At 41.9% G+C, this 21,132-nt stretch overlaps 1 protein-coding gene across 2 annotated transcripts in view; it reads left to right on the forward strand.

The window, feature by feature from the left end:
- The window catches only part of LOC141128918 (septin-4-like), a 149,075-nt gene that overhangs the window by 122,033 nt on the left and 5,910 nt on the right, over positions 1–21,132 (forward strand). For both annotated transcript variants that reach the window (XM_073616570.1, XM_073616571.1), the window contains 4 exons: positions 3,495–3,596; positions 6,807–6,903; positions 7,306–7,468; positions 9,760–9,859. In XM_073616570.1, coding sequence (XP_073472671.1) covers positions 3,495–3,596; positions 6,807–6,903; positions 7,306–7,468; positions 9,760–9,859 — 462 coding nt within the window. The remainder of the gene's footprint in view (positions 1–3,494; positions 3,597–6,806; positions 6,904–7,305; positions 7,469–9,759; positions 9,860–21,132) is intronic.

Genomic DNA, 21,132 nt, shown 5'->3' on the forward strand with positions numbered 1-21,132 from the left:
CCCAAACACACCTCCAAGATGACCACTGCCTTGCTAAAGAAGTTGAGGGTAAAGGTGATGGACTGGCCAAGCATGTCTCCAGACCTAAACCCTATTGAGCATCTGTGGGGCATCCTCAAATGAAAGATGAAGGATTGCAAGGTCTCTAACACCCACCAGCTCTGTGATGTCATCATGGAAGAGTGGAAGAGGACTCAAGGGGCAACCTGTGAAGCTCTGGTGAACTGCCCAAGAGGGTTAAGGCAGTGCTGGAAAATAATGGTGGCCACACAAAATATTGACACTTTGGGCCCAATTTGGACATTTTCAGGAGTGTACTCACTTTTGTTGCAGCAGTTTAGACATTAATGGCTGTGTGTTGAGTTATTTTGAGGGGACAGCAAATTTACACTGTTATACAAACTGTACACTCACTAGTTTACATTGTAGCAAAGTGTCATTTCTTTAGTGTTGTCACATGAAAAGTTAGAATAAAATATTTACAAAAATGTATAAAAATGTATATATATATATATATATATATATGTGTTTGTATGTATATATATATATATATATATATATATATATATATATATTGCTTCTTTAATCAGCGATTTAAGAACACTTACTTCTATAATCACCCTACCCCCTAAGAAGGTCCAAAAACGAAAACTGAGGTAGAATAATAGCATACATGAAAAAACAGGGGGTGTACCACCTCGGGAACACCTTTTCTTTCCGGTATGCCGTGATTCATTAATATTAGTTTAGGCGGGCCATAAAACAGTGGCTTGAACAAAAGAAAATGGAAAACCTCTAATGCCGCGTACATACGGTCGGATTTTACGGCAGACTTTGCCCTGCGGACTTTTCGACGTACTTTACGACGGACTTTCTGAATGAACGGACTTGCCTACACACAATCCACCAAAGTCCGTCGAATTCGTACGTGATGACGTACGACCGGACTAAAATAAGGAAGTTCATAGTCAGTAGCCAATAGCTGCCCTAGCATGGCTTTTTGTCCGTCGAACTAGCATACAGACAAGCTGACTTTTCGACCGGACTCGAGTCCGTCGGATAGATTTGAAGCCCCAGTATCTACTGAGGACTTTACGGCAGACTTTGCCCGGCGGACGGGATTTCGTCGGACAATTAGATCGTGTGTGGGCTCCAGCGGACTTTGTTTTCTCAAAAGTTGAACGGACTTAGATTTGAAACATGTTTCAAATCTATCCGACGGACTCAAGTCCGGTCGAAAAGTCTGCTCGTCTGTATGCTAGTTCGATGGACAAAAAGCCACGCTAGGGCAGCTATTGGCTACTGACTATGAACTTCCTTATTTTAGTCCAGTCGTACATCATCACATACGAATTCCGTCGTAAAGTACGTCGAAAAGTTCGCTGGGCAAAGTCTTCCGTAAAGTCCGACCGCGTGTACGCGGCAAAACATGTTTCAAATCTAAGTCCGTCCAACTTTTGAGAAAACAAAGTCCACTGGAGCCCACACACGATCAAATTGTCCGACGAAATCCCATCCGCTGGGCAAAGTCTGCCGTAAATTCTGACTGTGTGTACGTGGCATAAGGTTCTATGGAACTTTGGTTGAGAAAGACTGGTCTAGATTGTACAACACTTACCTGAAAGCAGTGTTGGATTTTGGACCAGTTCACACCACATGCAGTCCAGTGCGTTTTTGTTCTACATAAAAAATGCATGGAAAGTAGGTTATATGGTTTCCAATGGCATAGTTCACACCAGTGCAGTCAGTTCCAGGGTTTTTCAGTTCTAGAAAAAAAAGTAGAGCGTTCTACATTTTTCCTGCACTGGACTGTACTGGAACGCAATAAACACACTGGAATGCATCGAAAATGCACCAAAAACGCACTGGACCCTAGTATAGTTTAAAAAAAAAAAACAGAAAAAAGAAGAAAAAAGCACATGGAATGCATCCGGAAACGCATCAAAAATGCATCAAAACGCACAAGAACGCATCAATAACGCGCATGCAGAAACACATCCAGAATGGATCTGGAGTGCGTTTTTGTGGTGTGAACTGGCCCTTTTAGACACCATCAAAGAGCCAGTTTTCCCCTGTAGCGGTATTGACCACACTTTTTTCTCTATCATTAGTAGAAGATACATTTTTGCACATAAAGGTATTAACACAGGTACAGTATTTTAAATCAATCATTTTTGCCTGGGTGGGAATTGCAGAAGTGAGAGTGGGTACCTGTCAGAAAAAGGTACTTGCTTTCAAAAAAAGTTTATAAAGTCATTTTTTAAAGGAGGGGGGGAGAAAAGAGGCATGAGGAGTACTTCCACTTTTAAGTGATAGTCTGCTTTAAAAGGCAAAATAAATATAAAATACATTCATGACTTCTCTGTAATACATCCACATTTACCTGTGCCTTTAAAAACTTTGCAGACACAAAAGAGTGCCTTTGCTGTTTGAAAATCCTAATCAGCGTTCTCAGCAATGCATGCTAGACTACAGAAAATTGCCTATTTCTACCTTTCCTTGTCCCTCTCCACATGCATACTTTGATTTCTTTCCCAGCAAAACAATGTTGCTGTCTGGCCAAACATTGTATGTAGGGAAAGGCTCTTGAAAGATGTAGTTCTGGGGACATGCCTATGACAGTAAAATCTGGCTGAATAAGCTTCCAGGGTAATGAGACAGCTACTTGTATATAAATGTGTGGAAAGGATAGGGAAAGATATAAGGAATCAGGTGCCTCAAAAGATAATCTAAACTAGAACGGTACCTACTGTACAGGTTTAGTAAATTAACCTGAAATTAATGAAACCCATCTTTACCTCAATGTTTGGCATAGGTTTTTTGTTCTTTTTTGGACAAGCCATTGTATGCCAGAGTTCCATTACCTTTAAAGTAATGCTGGCCATACACTATACGAAAAATCGGCCGAAAAATCGTTCGTATAGACACTTCGTTCGTTTTTCGGCAAGTTAATGGGCACAAATCGATAATCGTTTGTGACGTTTTTGTGGGAAAAAAACGAACGGGAAGTTTGGAAAATTTCTGCCGAACGTACGATAAATTGCAAGGTTAATGTGTTTCCCGTCCGAACTGTCTGCACTAGGTATATGTAAATAAACGAACAAAAAATTATTTATTCATGTCCACTGAACAATTTATCGGTCATTATATGATGGCACGATCGTTTGCGGTCACGGTCGAACGTTCGTTTTTCGAAAATGGGTTCGGACGATTTTCTGTATAGTGTATGGCCAGCATAAGGCTCTTAGGACAAAAGTATCGGAGCTGCCATTGTTGACTTGATTTTAAAGCTTCTGTCACCCTGATTCTAGCTTCACTGGTGAGTAAATCACACATTTATCTTCAAAACTCTTGTCCTGCTTGTTTTTTTTTTCTTTCTTTGTTCTTCTCTTAAGGCAAGGATGAGGACAACAGCATTCAAGCCAAAATATATTTACTGTTTTCACTGATACCCTTGAAGAAACATTAGTAAAATGTTTTCTTCTTTTCCTCAGATACGGGAGGAGTTGGATTATTTTGGCATTCAAATCTATCAGTTTCCTGATTGTGACTCAGACCAAGATGAAGATTTTAAGATTCAGGATATGGAACTGAAGGTAATGCATAAATGACAATATATATATATATAAAGTGGTGCTAGGCTGGACATCAATTGGATTTGTAGTAAAAACAACTGCTGCAATGTTATATTGCATTGTCATTTTAAGATCTATGTAACTTTTAGTCACATATTCTGGAATCATAACTTTGGTGTGATGCTGGAACTTGCATGGCCAAATCTGAGCTTTCAAAAAAAAGTTTATAAAGTCATTTTTTAAAGGGGGGGGGGGGGGGGGGGAGAGAAAAGGGGCATGAGGAGTACTTCCGCTTTTAAAGTGGAGTTCCACCCAAAAATGGAACTTCCACTTTTTGGATTCCTCCCCCCCTCCGGTGTCATATTTAGCACCTTTCAGGGGGGAGGAGGGAGCAGATACCTGTCTAATACAGGTATTTGCTCCCACTTCCTGCATTAGCTCACCGCAGCGCTTGCAGTGACCTATGCCACTTCCGGCGCCTACCCCGTCCTCCCCCACTGTATTCTGTGAGACACAGAACACAGCAGGGACCTGAGAGGACGCGCAGCGCAACTCACGCATGTGCAGTAGGGAACCAGGAAGTGAAGCCGCACAGCTTCACTTCCTTATTCCCTCACCGAGGATGGCGGCGGCAGCAGCCGAGAGGCGAAGGACGGACCAGCTTTGGCTGCTGACACCGCGGGCTCTCTGGACAGATAAGTGTCCAGATTATTAAAAGTCAGCAGCTGCAATATTTGTAGCTGCTGGCTTTTAATATTTTTTTTTCAGAAGACCTCCACTTTAAGTGATAGGGCCATAAAAGATAAATACCGTATTTATCGGCGCTGCCTCGGAGGGGAGAGGGAGGGGCGGGATGAATGCCATCAGATTACATGCAGGAGAATCTCCTGTTTACTCAGCGGCATCTGTAATAGGAAGTCCCATCTCCTGGGCTGCCATTGGATGACTGTTCTGTCTATCATAGGAGGTGGGACTTTGTATTAAAGAGGTGGCCAATAAATAGGAGATTTTCCTGTATGTAATCTGTCGGCGCTCGTCCCGCCCCCATCCGTCCCCTCCGAGGCTGCAGATGGGCATCGATCAGGCTGCACTGAGGCAATGGTGAGGCTGCATTCATGGCACATGCGAAGCTGCATTTATGTCACATATGAGGCTGCATTCATGGCAACAGTAAGGCTGCATTCTTGGCACATGTGAGGCTGCATTTATGGCAGTGGTAAGGCTCCATTCATGGCACATGTGAGACTCCATTCATGGCACATGTGAGGCTGCGTTTATGGCACATGTGAGGCTGCATTTATGGCACATGTGAGGCTGCATTCATGTCAATGGCGAGGCTGCATTCATGTCAATGGTGAGGCTGCATTCATGGCAATGGTAAGGCTCCATTCATGGCAGATGTGAGGCTCCATTCATGGCACATGTGAGGCTGCATTTATGGCACATGTGAGGCTGCATTTATGGCACATGTGAGGCTGCAGTCATGTCACATGTGAGGCTGCAGTCATGGCACATGTGAGGCTGCATTCATGGCAATGGTGAGGCTGCATTTATGTCAATGGTGAGGCTGCATTCATGGCAATAGTGAGGCTGCAGATGGGCACTAATTAGGCTGCATTGATTGGCACTGACCCTTCATTTGCTTCACAGTTCTTTATTTAAAATTGTATTTTTTCCTAAAACTTCCCTCTTAAAGTGAAGGTGCGTGTTATACACATGTGCGTGTTATACGCCGATAAATATGGTATATCCAAATAAGACACCCAAGCTCATCCTTAGTCCTGAGCGGCACTTGAGGATTCGTTGGGGGCCACAAAAGATATATATCCAAATAACACGCCGTGCTCATCTCTTCACCACACACAGCCACAAAGGCAAGGAATTCTTGTTGGGCAGTGTATTAGGGCTCGGAAGAACACACTTAGACCAAATTTTAATGGTTCAAAGAATGTCAGGCAAAATGGTCAGCTCCCACGCATGTTCACTTCATCAATTATGGCCCTCTTTGAAAAAAGTTTGGACACCCCTGCTATACACTGTGTGCCTAATAAGTGTATGTGTGCTGCTTTTACTCACTGATTATCTGGCTGGGTCTTTTCCTTGCATTTAGTTCAGTTCTGAATGGTAATTGAAAGCGGGGAGAAATCCAGCTAGATCTGTGTGTTGTGTTTACCAACCTACAACCTACAAATCGGCTGTAGCCAATCACAGGTTGGTAGTGAATGTACTGCTGGTGGTTGGCAAGAGGTTAAAGATAAAGCTGCTTTTTTTATTTCAAACCTGCTGGGCAATAGGTTTTAAACATATATGCTATAGGTCAATTGACACACCAGGATAAGGATACTTATTTTTAGAGAGGTTAAATAATTATTTTGCAGAATTTAAAGAATTTGCAGTCACATGGTAAAAATGAAGATACATAAAGAAAATGAATAATGTTTGTAGTCTCTTACAAGACACAAATAAAGAATGTTTGCAAACTTTTACAAGACACAGGGACTCACTGAAACAGCTGTATGCAGATAATCCTAGAGAAAGACCAAAGCATTGTACAAGTTCTATTACTTTGTTTTGTGAATGGAAACCTTTGGTCTGATTTCTCTGTAGCTCATTTTGGTATACATAATGTTGTTTACTCCAGATTTGGGGAGAATCTAATGCCCTGTACACACGATCGGACTTTCCAACAACAAAACCGTGGATTTTTGTTCGAAGGATGTTGGCTCCAACTTGCACACACACGGTCACACAAATGTTGGCCAAGAATTACGAACATAGTGATGTACGTGTTATCTCCATTACGAGCGCTAGTTAAATCTCCTGTTCGTACTTGAGTCCAAGCATGCGTGGACTTTTGTCCGACGGACTTGTGTACACACGTTTGGAAAGTCTGACAACAAACATTTGTTGGCGAAAAATTTGAGAACCTGCTAGCCAACATTTGTTGGCGGAAAGTCCGCCAACAAATGTTCGATGGAGCATACACACGGTCGGACTTTCTGCCAACAAGCTCACATCATCATTTGTTGTCGGAAAATCCGATCGTGTGTACGGGGCATAAGGGTTGAATACAGAATATCTGGACAATGTTCTGTCTGTCATATTAGGTGCAATTACTGATCATTGTTGATGAAGGTAACATGTTGGTTATTTACTTACATCCCTTGATATCCCTATTAAACTAGAAAAATGAGGGATGTTCATTATTTTTACCAGATTTTTTTCTTCCAGAAAAGCATTCCATTTGCTGTGATTGGCTCTAACACCATTGTGGAAGTTAATGGGAAACGTGTGAGAGGGCGACTGTACCCATGGGGTGTTGTAGAAGGTAACATTTGTACATATACTACTTCATTTCTGACTTATACTAACATTTAAAGTATTGCTGCAGCCAAGAATGCTGACCACACTAACATACAGATAGGCACTAGTGAAATAACCTAGATATGATATATTATCCTACAAATATTCTAATAATAATATTGTATTGCACAGTTGGACAAATCCCAGGAGCTGTGTACATCAAGAGGATAAAAATGTACAGCTGAAATGTATCTTTTTAAATTCCTTTTCTGTTACTGTCAATGTAAGTTCACTGGCTCCTAGAGTTGGCTGAATTACTCCTCTATTCTTTATGAATTTATGCACCTCTGTTATACTCACAGGTTCACAGTATTATCCTCCACTGCCCCTCTTATCTAACCATCTATCTATCTGTTGTCTTTCATAGTTGAGAATGAGAAGCACTGTGACTTTGTCAAGCTGCGGACCATGCTGATTCGAACTCACATGCAGGATCTGAAAGATGTGACCCGAGAGACCCACTATGAAAATTACCGAGCTCAGTGTATCCAAAGCCTGACGCAGCGGGTGGTCAGGGAAAGAAACCGCAAGTACGGACAGGGGGAACTTATATTTGTATTTTCTGCTTATAGTCACTGATCTTGATTATCAAAGCATTCTAAAGTATATAACGACTAGCTAATAGTTCTTAAAATGGCGGATTTATAACTTATGCAATGATTACCTAGTCTGTGGTGGATTAAACTGCTAATAAAATAAGGTAAAGTTCCAAACTGGTGCTTACTGACCTCCTAGAGTGTACTCAAAAGTAGTATGTCTGCCATATAACCTTCCCTTTGCCCAGCACTAGCACAATCCAAGATCCCTTAGCCCAACCGGTCACTTTTCGAGACATCAGTGTAGGGTGGTAAGAAACATAAAACAGTTTATTCAAACACAGGCACAAAGAGATATACATAATGAAGAAAAATGCTCCTGCGCACAAGTGGGTAACCGAACAAGCGGTGTAAAAACACAGGCCTTGCTGCCCTCAAGGATGGGGGGATCCTAGCAGACAACGAGAAAAAAGAAAGAAAGGGCGCACCAGCCATGTGCATCATCCTTCAGATAAAGTTTATTAAAACTAATGATAAAAAGGGACTACTTACAAACAGTAGTGGAAGATCTCAAATGTATAAAACAGTCTTCAAATCACAGCATGCAGTCAAGGAGCAGCAGAGCCCACCAGAGGTGCCGGAGGAGCTCACAAGAATCACTGCTATCTGACGCGTTTCGAGGGGAACATCACCTCTTCCTCAGAGCATGGCAGTGAACCCTCCTTCAGCAGTCCCCTTTCTTATTAAAAGTGCATACATAGGGATACGCCCACATGCACCTTCAGTCAATTAGGCCCAATCATGACGGCCCCTCCCTTTTATTCCCCTAACTAGGTAGGCGGACCAGCAAAATAAATAAATAGATGAATAAATAATAATAAAAACAATATATACTACATATTGCATATTAATGTTGATGATATAAACTCAGAAAATGACCATAGCAATGATAGTAATAATAATGATGGTAGTAAATAATGATAATAATAAAAGCGCCCACTAGGGGGGCATAGCCAAACTTTTGCCAGCTACAGTGCATACCGTACATGTAATGAATGAAAGTGATGAGCAAGGTATCAGGGGAGATGCTAGTCCCATCAATGGCTGCTTATAGCCTCTGTAGATTGCAAGGAGCCGCACCGCCACATGTGCACTGTTTTCTATAGTGCAAACCTATTACTTTAATGTTATTACGGAGTGGAGCAAGCGTATTTGCACTCCAAGCAGGGGAATGGGCGGGTTTGGCAAGACCTCCTCTGCGACGTACGTCGCTCGTGGATGACGTAAACGGCAGAAAGCGGGTCAGCGCCATGTTGCTGGAGGCAGCATTAGGAAGGTCAAATAGACCTGAAGAAACAAAAAGGTGGGGAAAAGAAACGTTAGCCTGCCGCCTAGATACTGCCGCCTTTTATTTGCCGACTATCGTTTCTTCCCCCCCTTTCTGCCGCTTACGTCATCCACAAGCGATGTACATCGCAGAGGAGGTCTTGCCAAACCGCACAACACAGACCCTGGATAATAGGGGGAACACGAAATGCTGAGTCTAGTGTGGTTGTACTGGGGAGTCTGGTTAGTGCAGACCCGACTGGGGTTCTTGGTCATCCTGTGCCCCTAATAGACACAGGGTGAATTACACATAAGAGGGCCTGGGGGAGCTGGGAAATAGGTTTCCAGAGCTCTTTAAGGTAAGCTAGGTTCCACAAGCCCCCTGCCCAAAGTTACTCCCGTCACATGGAGTAAATCTTTATTGCACAGGGAGAATGTTCAATGTGTCCTGCTACCAACATTACTAGAATATCAGAGTAGGTCTCAAAGAAGGTCTGAGTGAGACTAGGTTTTCCCCCCATACTTTATACTTGAGTAGGGATGAGCTCAAGGTTCTTTCTGAACACAAGATGCCAATGGCCATATTTGATCAATGACATCACCCAGCAGCCCGTCCTCTTTGTTTAGTTTCAGCAGTGGTGCCCGGGGAGATGACGTTTGGCGTAAGTCAGTGACCAGATCGCACATGTCTATTAGTTGGCTTTTTATTTCGTTTGCAAAATTTGGTAAATTTAAATTAACATTTTTTACTCCAACCAGACCTAATATATTACATTTAGTATAGTTGTAATGGATATTTTCTTCTCTGCAAGGTGTTGGACAGCAGGCAGATGAAATGTAGGCATGTGTGTAGAATAAAAAACAAAAATGATCAATAAACTTTGCTTATACTATAATAACCAAGTACCACTGATAAATGGGCCAGTGGCTAATTGGGTTCTTGCATTTGGTCTCTACAGTAAACTGACAAGAGAGAGTGGTACGGACTTTCCAATCCCCAGTGTGCCCCCATCTCCGGACCATGAGACACTGAAACTCATCCGGGAAAAGGATGAAGAGGTCAGTGATCAATCTCTTTGCTAAACACAGTTAAAAGAAAATTTTAATATATATTTCAATACAGTATATATTTCCAAGACTGTTGTAAAGACCAGCATGTGATTTGGTTTGTGCATTAGCAGAAAATCATCAGTGGATAATTTAGTGTATTGCAGCAGCTAATTTCAATTGTTCAAGAAGTAAGAATCATATTTGGAAATAATATACTGTAGGTAATGAAGGTGGGTGTATATACAGTGCCTTGCAAAAGTATTCAACCCACTTGGCATTTTTCGTGTTTTGTTGCCTCACAACCCGGAATTAACACGGATTGTTTGAGGATTTGCATCATTTAATTTACAGAACATGCCCATAACTTTGAAGATGTTTTTTTTTTTAATTGTGAAGCAAACAACAAATAGGACAAAATAACAGAAAAAGTATTTGTGCATAACTATTCACCCCCCCCAAAGTCAATACTTTGTAGAGCCACCTTTGCGACTATCACAGCTCCAAGTCGCTTTGGATAAGTCTCTATGGGCTTGCCACTGTGATTTTTGCCCATTCCTCCTTGCAAAACTGTTCCAGCTCCTTCAAGTTGGATGGTTTGCGCTTGTGAACAGCGATCTTTAAGTCTGACCACAGATTTTCTATTGGATTGAGGTCTGGGCTTTGAATAGGCCATTCCAACACATTTACATGTTTCCCCTTAAACCACTCAAGTGTTGCTTTAGCAGTGTGTTTGGGGTCATTGTCCTGCTGGAAGGTGAACCTCCGTCCTAGCCTCAAATCACACACAGAGTGGTACAGGTTTTGCTCAAGAATATCCCTGTATTCATCACCATCCATCTTTCCCTCAACTCTGACCAGTTTCCCAGTTCCCGACTGCTGAAAAACATCCCCACAGCATGATGCTGCCACCACCATGTTTCACTGTGGGGATGGTGTTCTTTGGGTGATGTGTTGGGTTTGCGCCAGACATAGCGTATTCTTTGATGGCCAAAAAGTTAAATTTTAGTCTCATCAGACCAGAGCACCTTCCTCCATACATTTTGGGAGTCTCCAACATGCCTTTTCACAAACTCAAAATGTGCCATTTTTTTGTGCTGTATAGAGTTGGGCTTTATGGCAGAGTGGCCAGAAGAAAACTTATTGCCATCCTATGTACAGATACTCCAGTCTCTGCTGTGGAACTCTGCAGCTCCTCCAGGGTTACCTTAGATCTCTGTGCTGCCTCTCTGATTAATGCCCTCCTTGCCCGGTCTGTGAGTTTTGGTGTGCGGCCGTCTCTTGGCAGGTTTGCTGTGGTGCCATGTTCTTTCCATTTGGTTATGATAGATTTGATGGTGCTCCTAGGGATCATCAAAGATTTGGATATTTTTTTATAACCTAACCCTGACTTGTACTTCTCAACAACATTGTCCCTTACTTGTTTGAAGAGTTCATTTGTCTTTATGGCAGTGTTTGGTTAGTGGTGCCTCCTGCTTAGGTGTTGCAATGTAATGACAGATCATGTGACACTTAGATTGCACACAGGTGGACATTATTTCACTAATTATGTGAATTCTGAGGTTAACATAACAAAGGGGGTGAATACATACGCACATGCCAATTATCAGTTTTTTATTTCTGAAAAATAGTTTTATGTATATATTTTTCTAATTTTACTTCACCAACTTAGACTATTGTGTTCTGATCCATCACATATAATTCAGATTAAAAAAACCTTGAACTAAACGCTGTAATGTAACAAAATAGGTAAAAAGCCAAGGGGGGCGAATACTTTTGCAAGGCACTATATAGCATCACATCCTCATATATTCATACAAAAGTAGAAAGACAGGAAACTGGGACTTTTTAGATGCGCATACTTTCAGGAAGGAACAGACAAATACATTATATAATTAAAAAAGAACCAAATTTATTAGATATTTTGTCTTTAAAATCTACATTATAAAAACACACCTTGTGAATGGGTAATGTTCCCACGTGGATGATGACTGTTTTTCTTCTTTTTTATTCATATAATGTACAGTGGGGACAGAGAGTATTCAGACCCCCTTAAATTTTTCACTCTTTGTTATATTGCAGCCATTTGCTAAAAATCATTTAAGTTTATTTTTTTTCCTCATTAGTGTACACACAGAACCCCATATTGACAGAAAAACACAGAATTGTTGACATTTTTGCAGATTTATTAAAAAAGAAAAACTGAAATATCACATGGTCCTAAGTATTCAGCCCCTTTGCTCAGTATTTAGTAGAAGCCCCCTTTTGATCTAATGCAGCCATGACTCTTTTTGGGAAGGATGCAACAAGTTTTACACACCTGGATTTGGGGATCCTCTGCCATTCATCCTTGCAGATCCTCTCCAGTTCTGTCAGGTTGGATGGTAAACGTTGGTGGACAGCCATTTTTAGGTCTCTCCAGAGATGCTCAATTGGGTTATAATCAGGGCTCTGGCTGGGCCATTCAAGAACAGTCACGGAGTTGTTGTGAAGCCACTCCTTCATTATTTTAGCTGTGTGCTTAGGGTCATTGTCTTGTTGGAAGGTAAACCTTCGGCCCAGTCTGAGGTCCTGAGCACTCTGGAGAAGGTTTTCATCTAGGATATCCCTGTACTTGGCCGCATTCATCTTTCCCTCGATTTCAACCAGTCGTCCTGTTCCTGCAGCTGAAAAATACCCCCACAGCATGATGCTGCCACCACCATGCTTCACTGTTGTGACTGTATTGGACAGGTGATGAGCAGTGCCTGGTTTTCTCCACACATACTGCTTAGAATTAAGGCCAAAAAGTTCTATCTTGGTCTCATCAGACCAGAGAATCTTATTTCTCACCATCTTGGAGTCCTTCAGGTGTTTTTTTAGCAAACTCTATGCGGGCTTTAATGTGTCTTGCACTGAGGAGAGGGTTCCGTCGGGCCACTCTGCCATAAAGCCCTGACTGGTGGAGGGCTACAGTGATGGTTGACGTACTACAACTTTCTCCCATCTCCCGACTGCACCTCTGGAGCTCAGCCACAGTGATCTTTGGGTTCTTCTTTACCTCTCTCACCAAGGCTCTTCTCCCCCGATAGCTCAGTTTGGCCGGACGGCCAGCTCTAGGAAGGGTTCTGGTCGTCCCAAACGTCTTCCATTTAAGGATTATGGAGGCCACTGTGCTCTTAGGAACCTTAAGTGCAGCAGAATTTTTTTGTAACCTTGGCCAGATCTGTGCCTTGCCACAATTCTGTCTCTGAGCTCTTCAGGCAGTTCCTTTGACCTCATGATTCTCATTTTCTCTGACATGCACTGTGAGCTGTACGGTCTTACATAGACAGGTGTGTGGCTTTCCTAATGAAGTCCAATCAGTATAATCAAACACAGCTGGACTCAAATGAAGGTGTAGAACCATCTCAAGGATGATCAGAAAAAATGGACAGCACCTCAGTTAAATATATGAGTGTCACAGTTTTTCTTCTTTAATAAATCTGCAAAAATGTCAACAATTCTGTGTTTTCCTGTCAATATGGGGTGCTGTGTGTACATTAATGAGGAAAAAAATGAACTTAAATGATTTTAGAAAATGGCTGCAATATAACAAAGAGTGAAAAATTGAAGGGGGTCTGAATACTTTACGTCCCCACTGTAGCTGTCAATTCCTTCCTGAGAGTTTGAGCACCTAAGAAGTCCCATCATATTGGGAAATGACTCCATTGACTGTCTAATATCTCAAAATCATTGCTAGTAAGAGAACCATTGCAGGTCCAAGATGTGTTTTTAACCACTGGAATTCTCTACACATCTACAATTTGTACAATATGGGGATATTTTAATTACCATATGATTATGTCATCAATTCTGTGCATCTCTAATATTTATTCTGGATTCTCACAGAATTCACACTACCAGCTCCAAAATTCAAGATAGCTCAGTAGGTGAATCATTGAAGAATTTTATCAGGGCAGATACTGACTATAATCTTACAGTGCCTAAACCCAATTCTGGATGACATTTTTATTAAGCTTCAGAGTTTAAACCTCTGTCTAGTGTTTTTATTTTTTTATTATTTTAATTTCCATTAAATGCAATAAATTCAATGACTACATTGGAGAAATTTACCTTTATGCCCCGTACACACGGTCGGATTTTCCGACGGAAAATGTTCGATGGGAGCCCTTTGTCGGAAATTCCGACCATGTGTAGGCTCCATCGGACATTTTCTATCGGAATTTCCGTCAAACAAAATTTGGGATCTGGTTCTCAAATTTTCTGACAACAAAATCCGTTTGCGTAAATTCCAATCGTGTGTACACAGTTCCGACGCATGCCACGCATGCTCAGAATAAATTATGAGATGGAAGCGCTCAGTCTGGTAAAACTACCGTTCGTAATGGAGATAGCACATTCGTCACACTGCAATTTTTTAAATAGTTTAATGCAGCGCATTCTCTTCTTCTTTATAATGCTAGATTAATAAAGTTGTTTTGCTGCTGATATTCACAGAGAGTTCTGACAAACTGATTTCTTTATTATTTCTCGTGATCTCATGAATAATATTAATTTTGTTTTTTGTCAGATATCCATAATAATGTTTATAATTTTTTTTTCTTTTTTTTTTTTATTAAGATCTGCATTTTTAATTTTTTTTCTAGTGCTCTCCATAATATTTTTTTTCATTTTGTGTGTCAAGTTACCACAACACCATTATTATCTTGTATTTTTTAACCTCAAGGAGGTTGGTTGGTGGTGGTGTCCCTTGTTAATTTGACCTTGTATTTTTGAAATGTACCTGCCTACTCACAAACTGCCTTTTTTTGAAGTAAAACACATAGCCAAGTATTTTTGAAAAAGAAATAGCCATTTATTCTGGGTCATAACAAAATAAAGAGGAAGGCAATGCTGGAGAAACTGGTGAAATTTGCAAAGCCCTTGTACCCCAGGGCACACATAAATTATTTTACATTCAAAATTGGTGGCCTGAGGAGTCCTTATAATAGTGAGCACAATCCGGTCCAGGACTACAAGAGATCAGGAACAGCAGCAGATGACATATATGTCCCCAGGCTGTGGTCATACAACAGCCTGCGTCTTTTGTCAGACCAGGCTGAACCCAGGCTTTCACTCACTGGTCTTCCTTACACGCTTCCTTCCAGGCTGTGGCTCTGGTGTTGGAGTTGTGGCAGGAGGTGGAGGAGGTGGACCATGGTTCAATTCACAAACATGGCTTTAGCTGTGAGTTTGCCCCTCAACCCCTTATTTAGGGCTTGTAAGATCACTTCCTCACATAAGAGGCATTGGCCCTCCTCCATTTCCAGCATTTTTCAGGCTGCCATGTAGGCATAGTCCTCTTGAAGACTGGGGGGGTTTCTGAGGGCCGCAGTAGCCTTCCTAAATAGGCCAAGTGCTGCCTCCTCCAGGTTGCTCCTCCTCCTGGCACTTTTTTGTGGAAGGCCGAGGGGAGGGACCTGGGATTCGGGCAGGTTACTGGGCCTGGCCACCTCCTGGCTGCCACTTACCCCTGCCACCTACTGGCTGCCACTTTCCACAGCCTGGCTGAGGCTTTCCCATGTATGAAAAAGGGACATAGTTTTAGTTTTTGGTTCATCAATCACACACAATTTTCAGCTCATGACTGTTGCAAATTGAATGTTAATAAATAGAAAAGACTATCATTCTGACCCCAGCATTTTTCATTCTTGTCCAAATCATTTGTGGCCGGCCACTACTGTCTATTGATATGTAAAACACTTTGTGAAATCAGAAATTAGTTATCAAAACTAACATATATTTAACATCATTAATTTGACAACCAGAAATATTTTTAAGAATGCTATACCTGGCTCAAGCTGGGCTCTCCCACATGTTGCTGCCTGGAAGAACCAGGTTGGTTGTCGGAAGCCTCAGCTGGGGGGGAAGGAAGCTTTGAAGGAAGACTGGAGTGTGCTAGCATGGGTTCCCTCTGGTCTGACAGAAAATGCAGTCTGTCATAGTACCACAGCCGGGGTACATAAATGTCATCTGTTGCTGCTCCTGATCTCAGGGAATACTGGACCTTATAGCGCTCCCTATTATAAGTGCTCCTCATGCCACCAATTTTGGATGTTAAATACTTGATGTCTGCCATGGGGATCATCGGCTTCGCAAATTCAAGCAGTTTCTCCAGCGCTGCCTGCCTCTTTGTTTGATTATTATAAAACGGGTGGTTCAGCTGCCACAGATAGTGCAGCTCCCTGAACATATCAATGAATATTCCTAGAAATTCCCTATCATTGAAGGGATCCATTTTCTCTGCAAGACACAACACAAGACAAACCCTAATGTCAGGCGAAACTCTCCTAATCTTGACCCAATATAGGCCTCAATCTATAAGCAGTATAAGCCACTGATGCACCAAGTTAAAATTGTACCTTCGTTATACCGATCGTAGCTTCCATTACTCCATCCTCTGCTCACAGATCGTACGTACGACGCACGCGTGTTACGCTTTAGTACACTGCGCATGCGTGAAACTCCGCCCACCCCTGACGTTCTTTCTAGCCTATTCCCCGCCCCTTCTCTTTTGGCTCAGTGTGAGAGCACATAGCGGAGAGACAACAGGTGCATGCAGAGGAGAGTAGCAACGATGAAAGGCCGGAGCCATGAACGTCCCGATCCCGGAGGAGATTTAAGGCCTCAAATATGTCCTTTATAGAGATGGTGGACATCTTGACGAGGGCTGACTTTGATGGGAAGCATGAACCTTACCCAAACCCAAATGTGAGAAAGGGCAGGATCATGCCTAAAGTTGCGAAAAGTCTGCACAGGAATTTTGGGGTACAGCAATCCAAGGAGCAATTGAGGAAATGATGGTCAGACCTCAAATTGAGGGAGCACGATCAGTACAGAAAGATCAGGAAACTGCGTCTAAAAAGTAAGTACTCGTTGTATGTTCCTATTATTATTATTACTTGCATGCTGGTCCATGTGCTTTTCTTTACTGTTGTACAGTTTAAAATGGCAACTTTCATGTTCATGGCCACAGTATTTGGTCGTAGGAAACATTGTTCGTTCGCCCACTTATAAGATGTTTTTGGCAGATACAGGTTAATTACATTTGTTCAGGAGTATTTGTATTAAAATAAGTTTGTTGTCTAGATGGGTTTGTAACTAGAATGAAATGCAAACTTGATTCAGTGTAAGGAGAGGACACTCAGCAGCTTTTTACACATCTGGACGCAGGAGCACTAGTGTGGGACACCAGAACATACCTTTTAGGGTGTCCCACATAGGTGCTCCAGTGGATACTAGGGGTCTCTACATGTGTGATACTTTAAAAAAAAAGGGAAGTATTCCAGCTTTAGAAAGGAAATAAAATGTTCTTTAACTTGGAACTCTGCCAAAACAGACAATTGGTCTGCAATGTTTCATATTCCTATTTTTGCCCTCAAATATCTGTGTGCTAAGTATACCTATTTTTTATTCACATAGGGGAGAAAAGACTTGGGACATCTGAGGACACCACAAACCCCCGACTCCGAAAGAAGGGGAAGTCCCAAAACCACAAGCAGAGGATGAGGAGGGAGACATTTATGAAGTGTGCGAAATTGTCACCACAACAGGTGAGTGTCTGAGACCACAGGTTCAGGTAATAGATGTATGCCTGCATATTTATAATACATGTTGTGTTTTTTTATTTTAGGTGATGTGGATGTTGTGGAAGAAGAATCTCATTTCACCAGTGAAAGTGCCCAGATCCTCATCGGGGAGAGAATGGGGTGCAATTGTGATTTAGAAAATATAAAGGAAAACATCAATGATGTTCAACAAAAAATGAAGAACATCATTAAGTGTTTTAGGCAGAATATAAAAAACACAAAAATTGTAACATTTTCTTGTGTATTTTCACTTTCATAAAAAAGTTTTAAAGTATTTTAAAAGCCAAATTTTGAAGATGCACACGGTGTGTCAACATGTGTTATCTGCCATCACGGGATATCAATGTATGTATGCGTTTTGTGGGTGCAACCCCTTCCTCGCAAGTCAATTAGGTGAGAGGAAGGGGTTGCACTCCCAAAACACGTCCATTGATCCCCCATGATGGGAGCTCGCACATGTTGACATTAGGCATGGGTACAGGAGGGAAATCTCCAGTTCGAAACCCAATTTGTGTGCATCTTTGAAATTTGGCTTTTACGGGGGTGACATCACCCCATCTGATGAAGGCAATAACACAGTTTGGACATACTAATGTCTGATATTGCCTTCACTTTATCAAAGTTGAACTTTGTAAGTTCCTGAGTTGTGTATGTTATGCTTTGAAACATGCCTGTTTAACCAAAAAAAAGATATTTATAATGTGAAAAAAAGTTATACACCAAAGATGTTGGTTTGTTCAAAAACCCTTTTCTAACGCAATGTGAATGTGCTTTGAGTAAAATGTTTTCTACTCAACAATGTGTGGCTTCTCCTTTCAATGCCCAATAGCAATTTTTGTAGTAAGTTGGTTTTTACAGTGACAGTGGGGGTTAGTTACTAAAGGTAAATCCACTTTGCACTACAAGTGCACTTTTAGTGCAGTTTCAAGTGCACTCTTGCAGTGCACTTGGAGTGCAAAGTGGATTTTCCTTTAGTAAATTACTCCCACAGTGCTTTATAATTTGCCACAATCATGCCATTTTCATGACTCCCCAAAATTCATTCATGGTGCTGAAAATGATGAATATTTTTCTCAGTAATGCATTACATACATTAACAACAAAAACAAGGTGTGTTTAGCAGACCCACAACATAATAATATTTCACTGAAGAAGAGATTGTCACCTCATGTATCAAATAAATTATATTTGCACTATTGAAGAAAATGTCCAAAAAGAAAAGCCCACTGGAGAATCTAGGGGACAGCTAAAAGAAACCCATGCAGTAAATCAAAGGAAATCTTCTTTTAGTTTAAGTAAAAAAATTTAGAATAAAATGTTTCTTAAACAGTTTCTGGCATATCAATGGCCCCCCTACCAGCAAAGTATCCGACATACTTTTGTCTTACTTTACGGGTGCTTTTTGGGGGCAAGCCAGGACGGCCAGCTTCAAGCGCCGTCAGAGTTCTTTCTTGAAGTCCGGCCTCAGGCCCAACTGAGGCCACATAGTTCATTGAATTTCTCCTTAAATAGTTGTGTAGAATGCAGCATGCAAGGATTATATGGTTAGGTTTATATTCCGCCATGTTGATTGGCGTAAGGAATAGGTGGAACCAGTTGGCCATTTTTTTGAAAGTGTTCTCCACCACTCTTCTGGCTCTGGCCAGACGGTAGTTATAAACCCTCTGGTCCGGGGTGAGGGTCCTCATGGCTTCAAAACGATTGGCTGGTCAGAACGAACAGAAAGCACTGAAAAACAGAAAGGCTTGAGCTGAAAATCAGAAACGAGCGGACAAGAACGCACTGAAAATCAAATACGTAATATAAATACGAACCCACAAGCACAAACTGAAGAGCAGTAACGATCGGAAAAGCACGAGGCTGAAAAGCGCGTCTGTCACCAAACTTCTACTAACACGAGATTAGCAGAAGGAGCCTAAAGGGTGGTATTGAACTTCCTCTTTCTAGTGCCGTCGTACGTGTTGTACGTCACCGCATTCTTGACGTTCGCAAATTACGACCAACTTTGTGTGACCGTGTGTATGCAAGACAGGTTTGAGCCAACATCCGTCGGAAAAAAAACATGGATTTAGTTGTCGGAATGTGCGATCGTGTGTACGCGGCATAACTTCTCATCCTGGCAACAAGGTGTACAACAGCAGGAAGTGGTGGGAACAAAGGTAACAAGAAAAACACTATTTTTAGTGGCATGGAGAAGGGTTAGAATATTTGTCAGGTGCTTGTTGCTCTCAGTGTGTTCTTCATTGTCTAGTGACACCTGTTCCACTATGTCCTTATCATGGTTTCACAGTGACAGAAAGAGAGGGTAAATCTCCCATGTGCACAGACAGCAATTTAAATTTACCAGAGGTTCTAATTGCATTCTGAGAATGTGCAGGGGAGCTCCTATCTTTCATCTTCTCCTCTTCAATTCACAGAACACAATACACTGTGGGTAGAGTTGGGCCGAACATCCCCCGGTTCGGTTCGCACCAGAACTCTCGAACATAGCAAAAGTTTGGACCTGAACCCTTAACTCTATTAAAGTCTATGAGAACTTGATAAATCAAAAGTCACCATTTTGAAGGCTTATATACAAGTTATTGGCCATAAAAATGGTATGGGGGCCCGAGTACTGCCCTGGGGACATGTATCAAAAAAAGATTGTTTTTACAGGAGCAGTGATTTTAATGATGCTTAAAGTGAAACAATAAAAATGAAAAATTCCTTTAAATATAGTGCCTAGCGGGGTCCCTTTAATCTGCCTGTAAAGTGGTGCATCAGTACTATGTAAAGAAACTGCTGCAGCATAACTGACATTTATAAAGAAAAAAAAGACATTTAAATAGTCGGCAATACAATACCATTCCCGGCAATACAAAAATGTTAATAAAAACGGCGTGGGGGTCCCCCTAAGTCCATATCGGGCCCTTCGGGTGTGGTATGGATTTTAAGGGTAACCCCACCACGCCAACATTTTTTTTTTTAAACGGCGTGGGATCCCCCCAAAATCTATACCAGACCCTTATCCAAGCATGCAGCCCTGCAGATCAGGAAAGGGGGGACGAGCGAACACTCGCCCTCTTAAACCATACCAGGCCACATGCCCTCATCATGGGAGGAGGCCACATGCCCTCATCATGGGAGGGTGCCCCCCACCCCAAAGCATGAAGGCTAACCGCCATATGCCTGCTCTGCCATTTGACAGTTCATCGGGGACATTTTTTTTTAATAAAGGAATTGTCAAAAACTGTCTCCTGTCTATTTATTTTTGACACTTTTTTTGGTGAATGGATAGGGGTACAATGCACCCCATACTCATTCACATAGGGAGGGGTCAGGATCTGGGGGACCCCCCCCTCGGTTGAGGGCATGTGGCCTGGTATAATTCAGGAGGGGGAGCGCTAGGCTGCATGCTCAGATAAGGCTTTGGTATGGATTTTGGGGGACCCCGTGCCTTTTTTATTTTTAATCCATACCAGACCCCTACACCGTTTGTTTTTTTTTTCTACTTTTTATATTGCCAGCAGTGTTTTTATTTTCTTTCAGCTGTCAGCTGGGAAGCCCATTGACAGCTGATAACTCATCTGGTGTTAAGGACGCAGTGGCCGGCTTCCTGGCCCTCTCCTTAACAGCCAGCTATTCACTGTGCCCTGATTAGGCAACAGGTTGTTCAGGCCAAATTTTTGCTCAGCT

The sequence above is a fragment of the Aquarana catesbeiana genome, linkage group LG02 (assembly GCF_042186555.1).
Source record: "Aquarana catesbeiana isolate 2022-GZ linkage group LG02, ASM4218655v1, whole genome shotgun sequence".
In the NCBI taxonomy this organism is placed as follows: domain Eukaryota; kingdom Metazoa; phylum Chordata; class Amphibia; order Anura; family Ranidae; genus Aquarana; species Aquarana catesbeiana.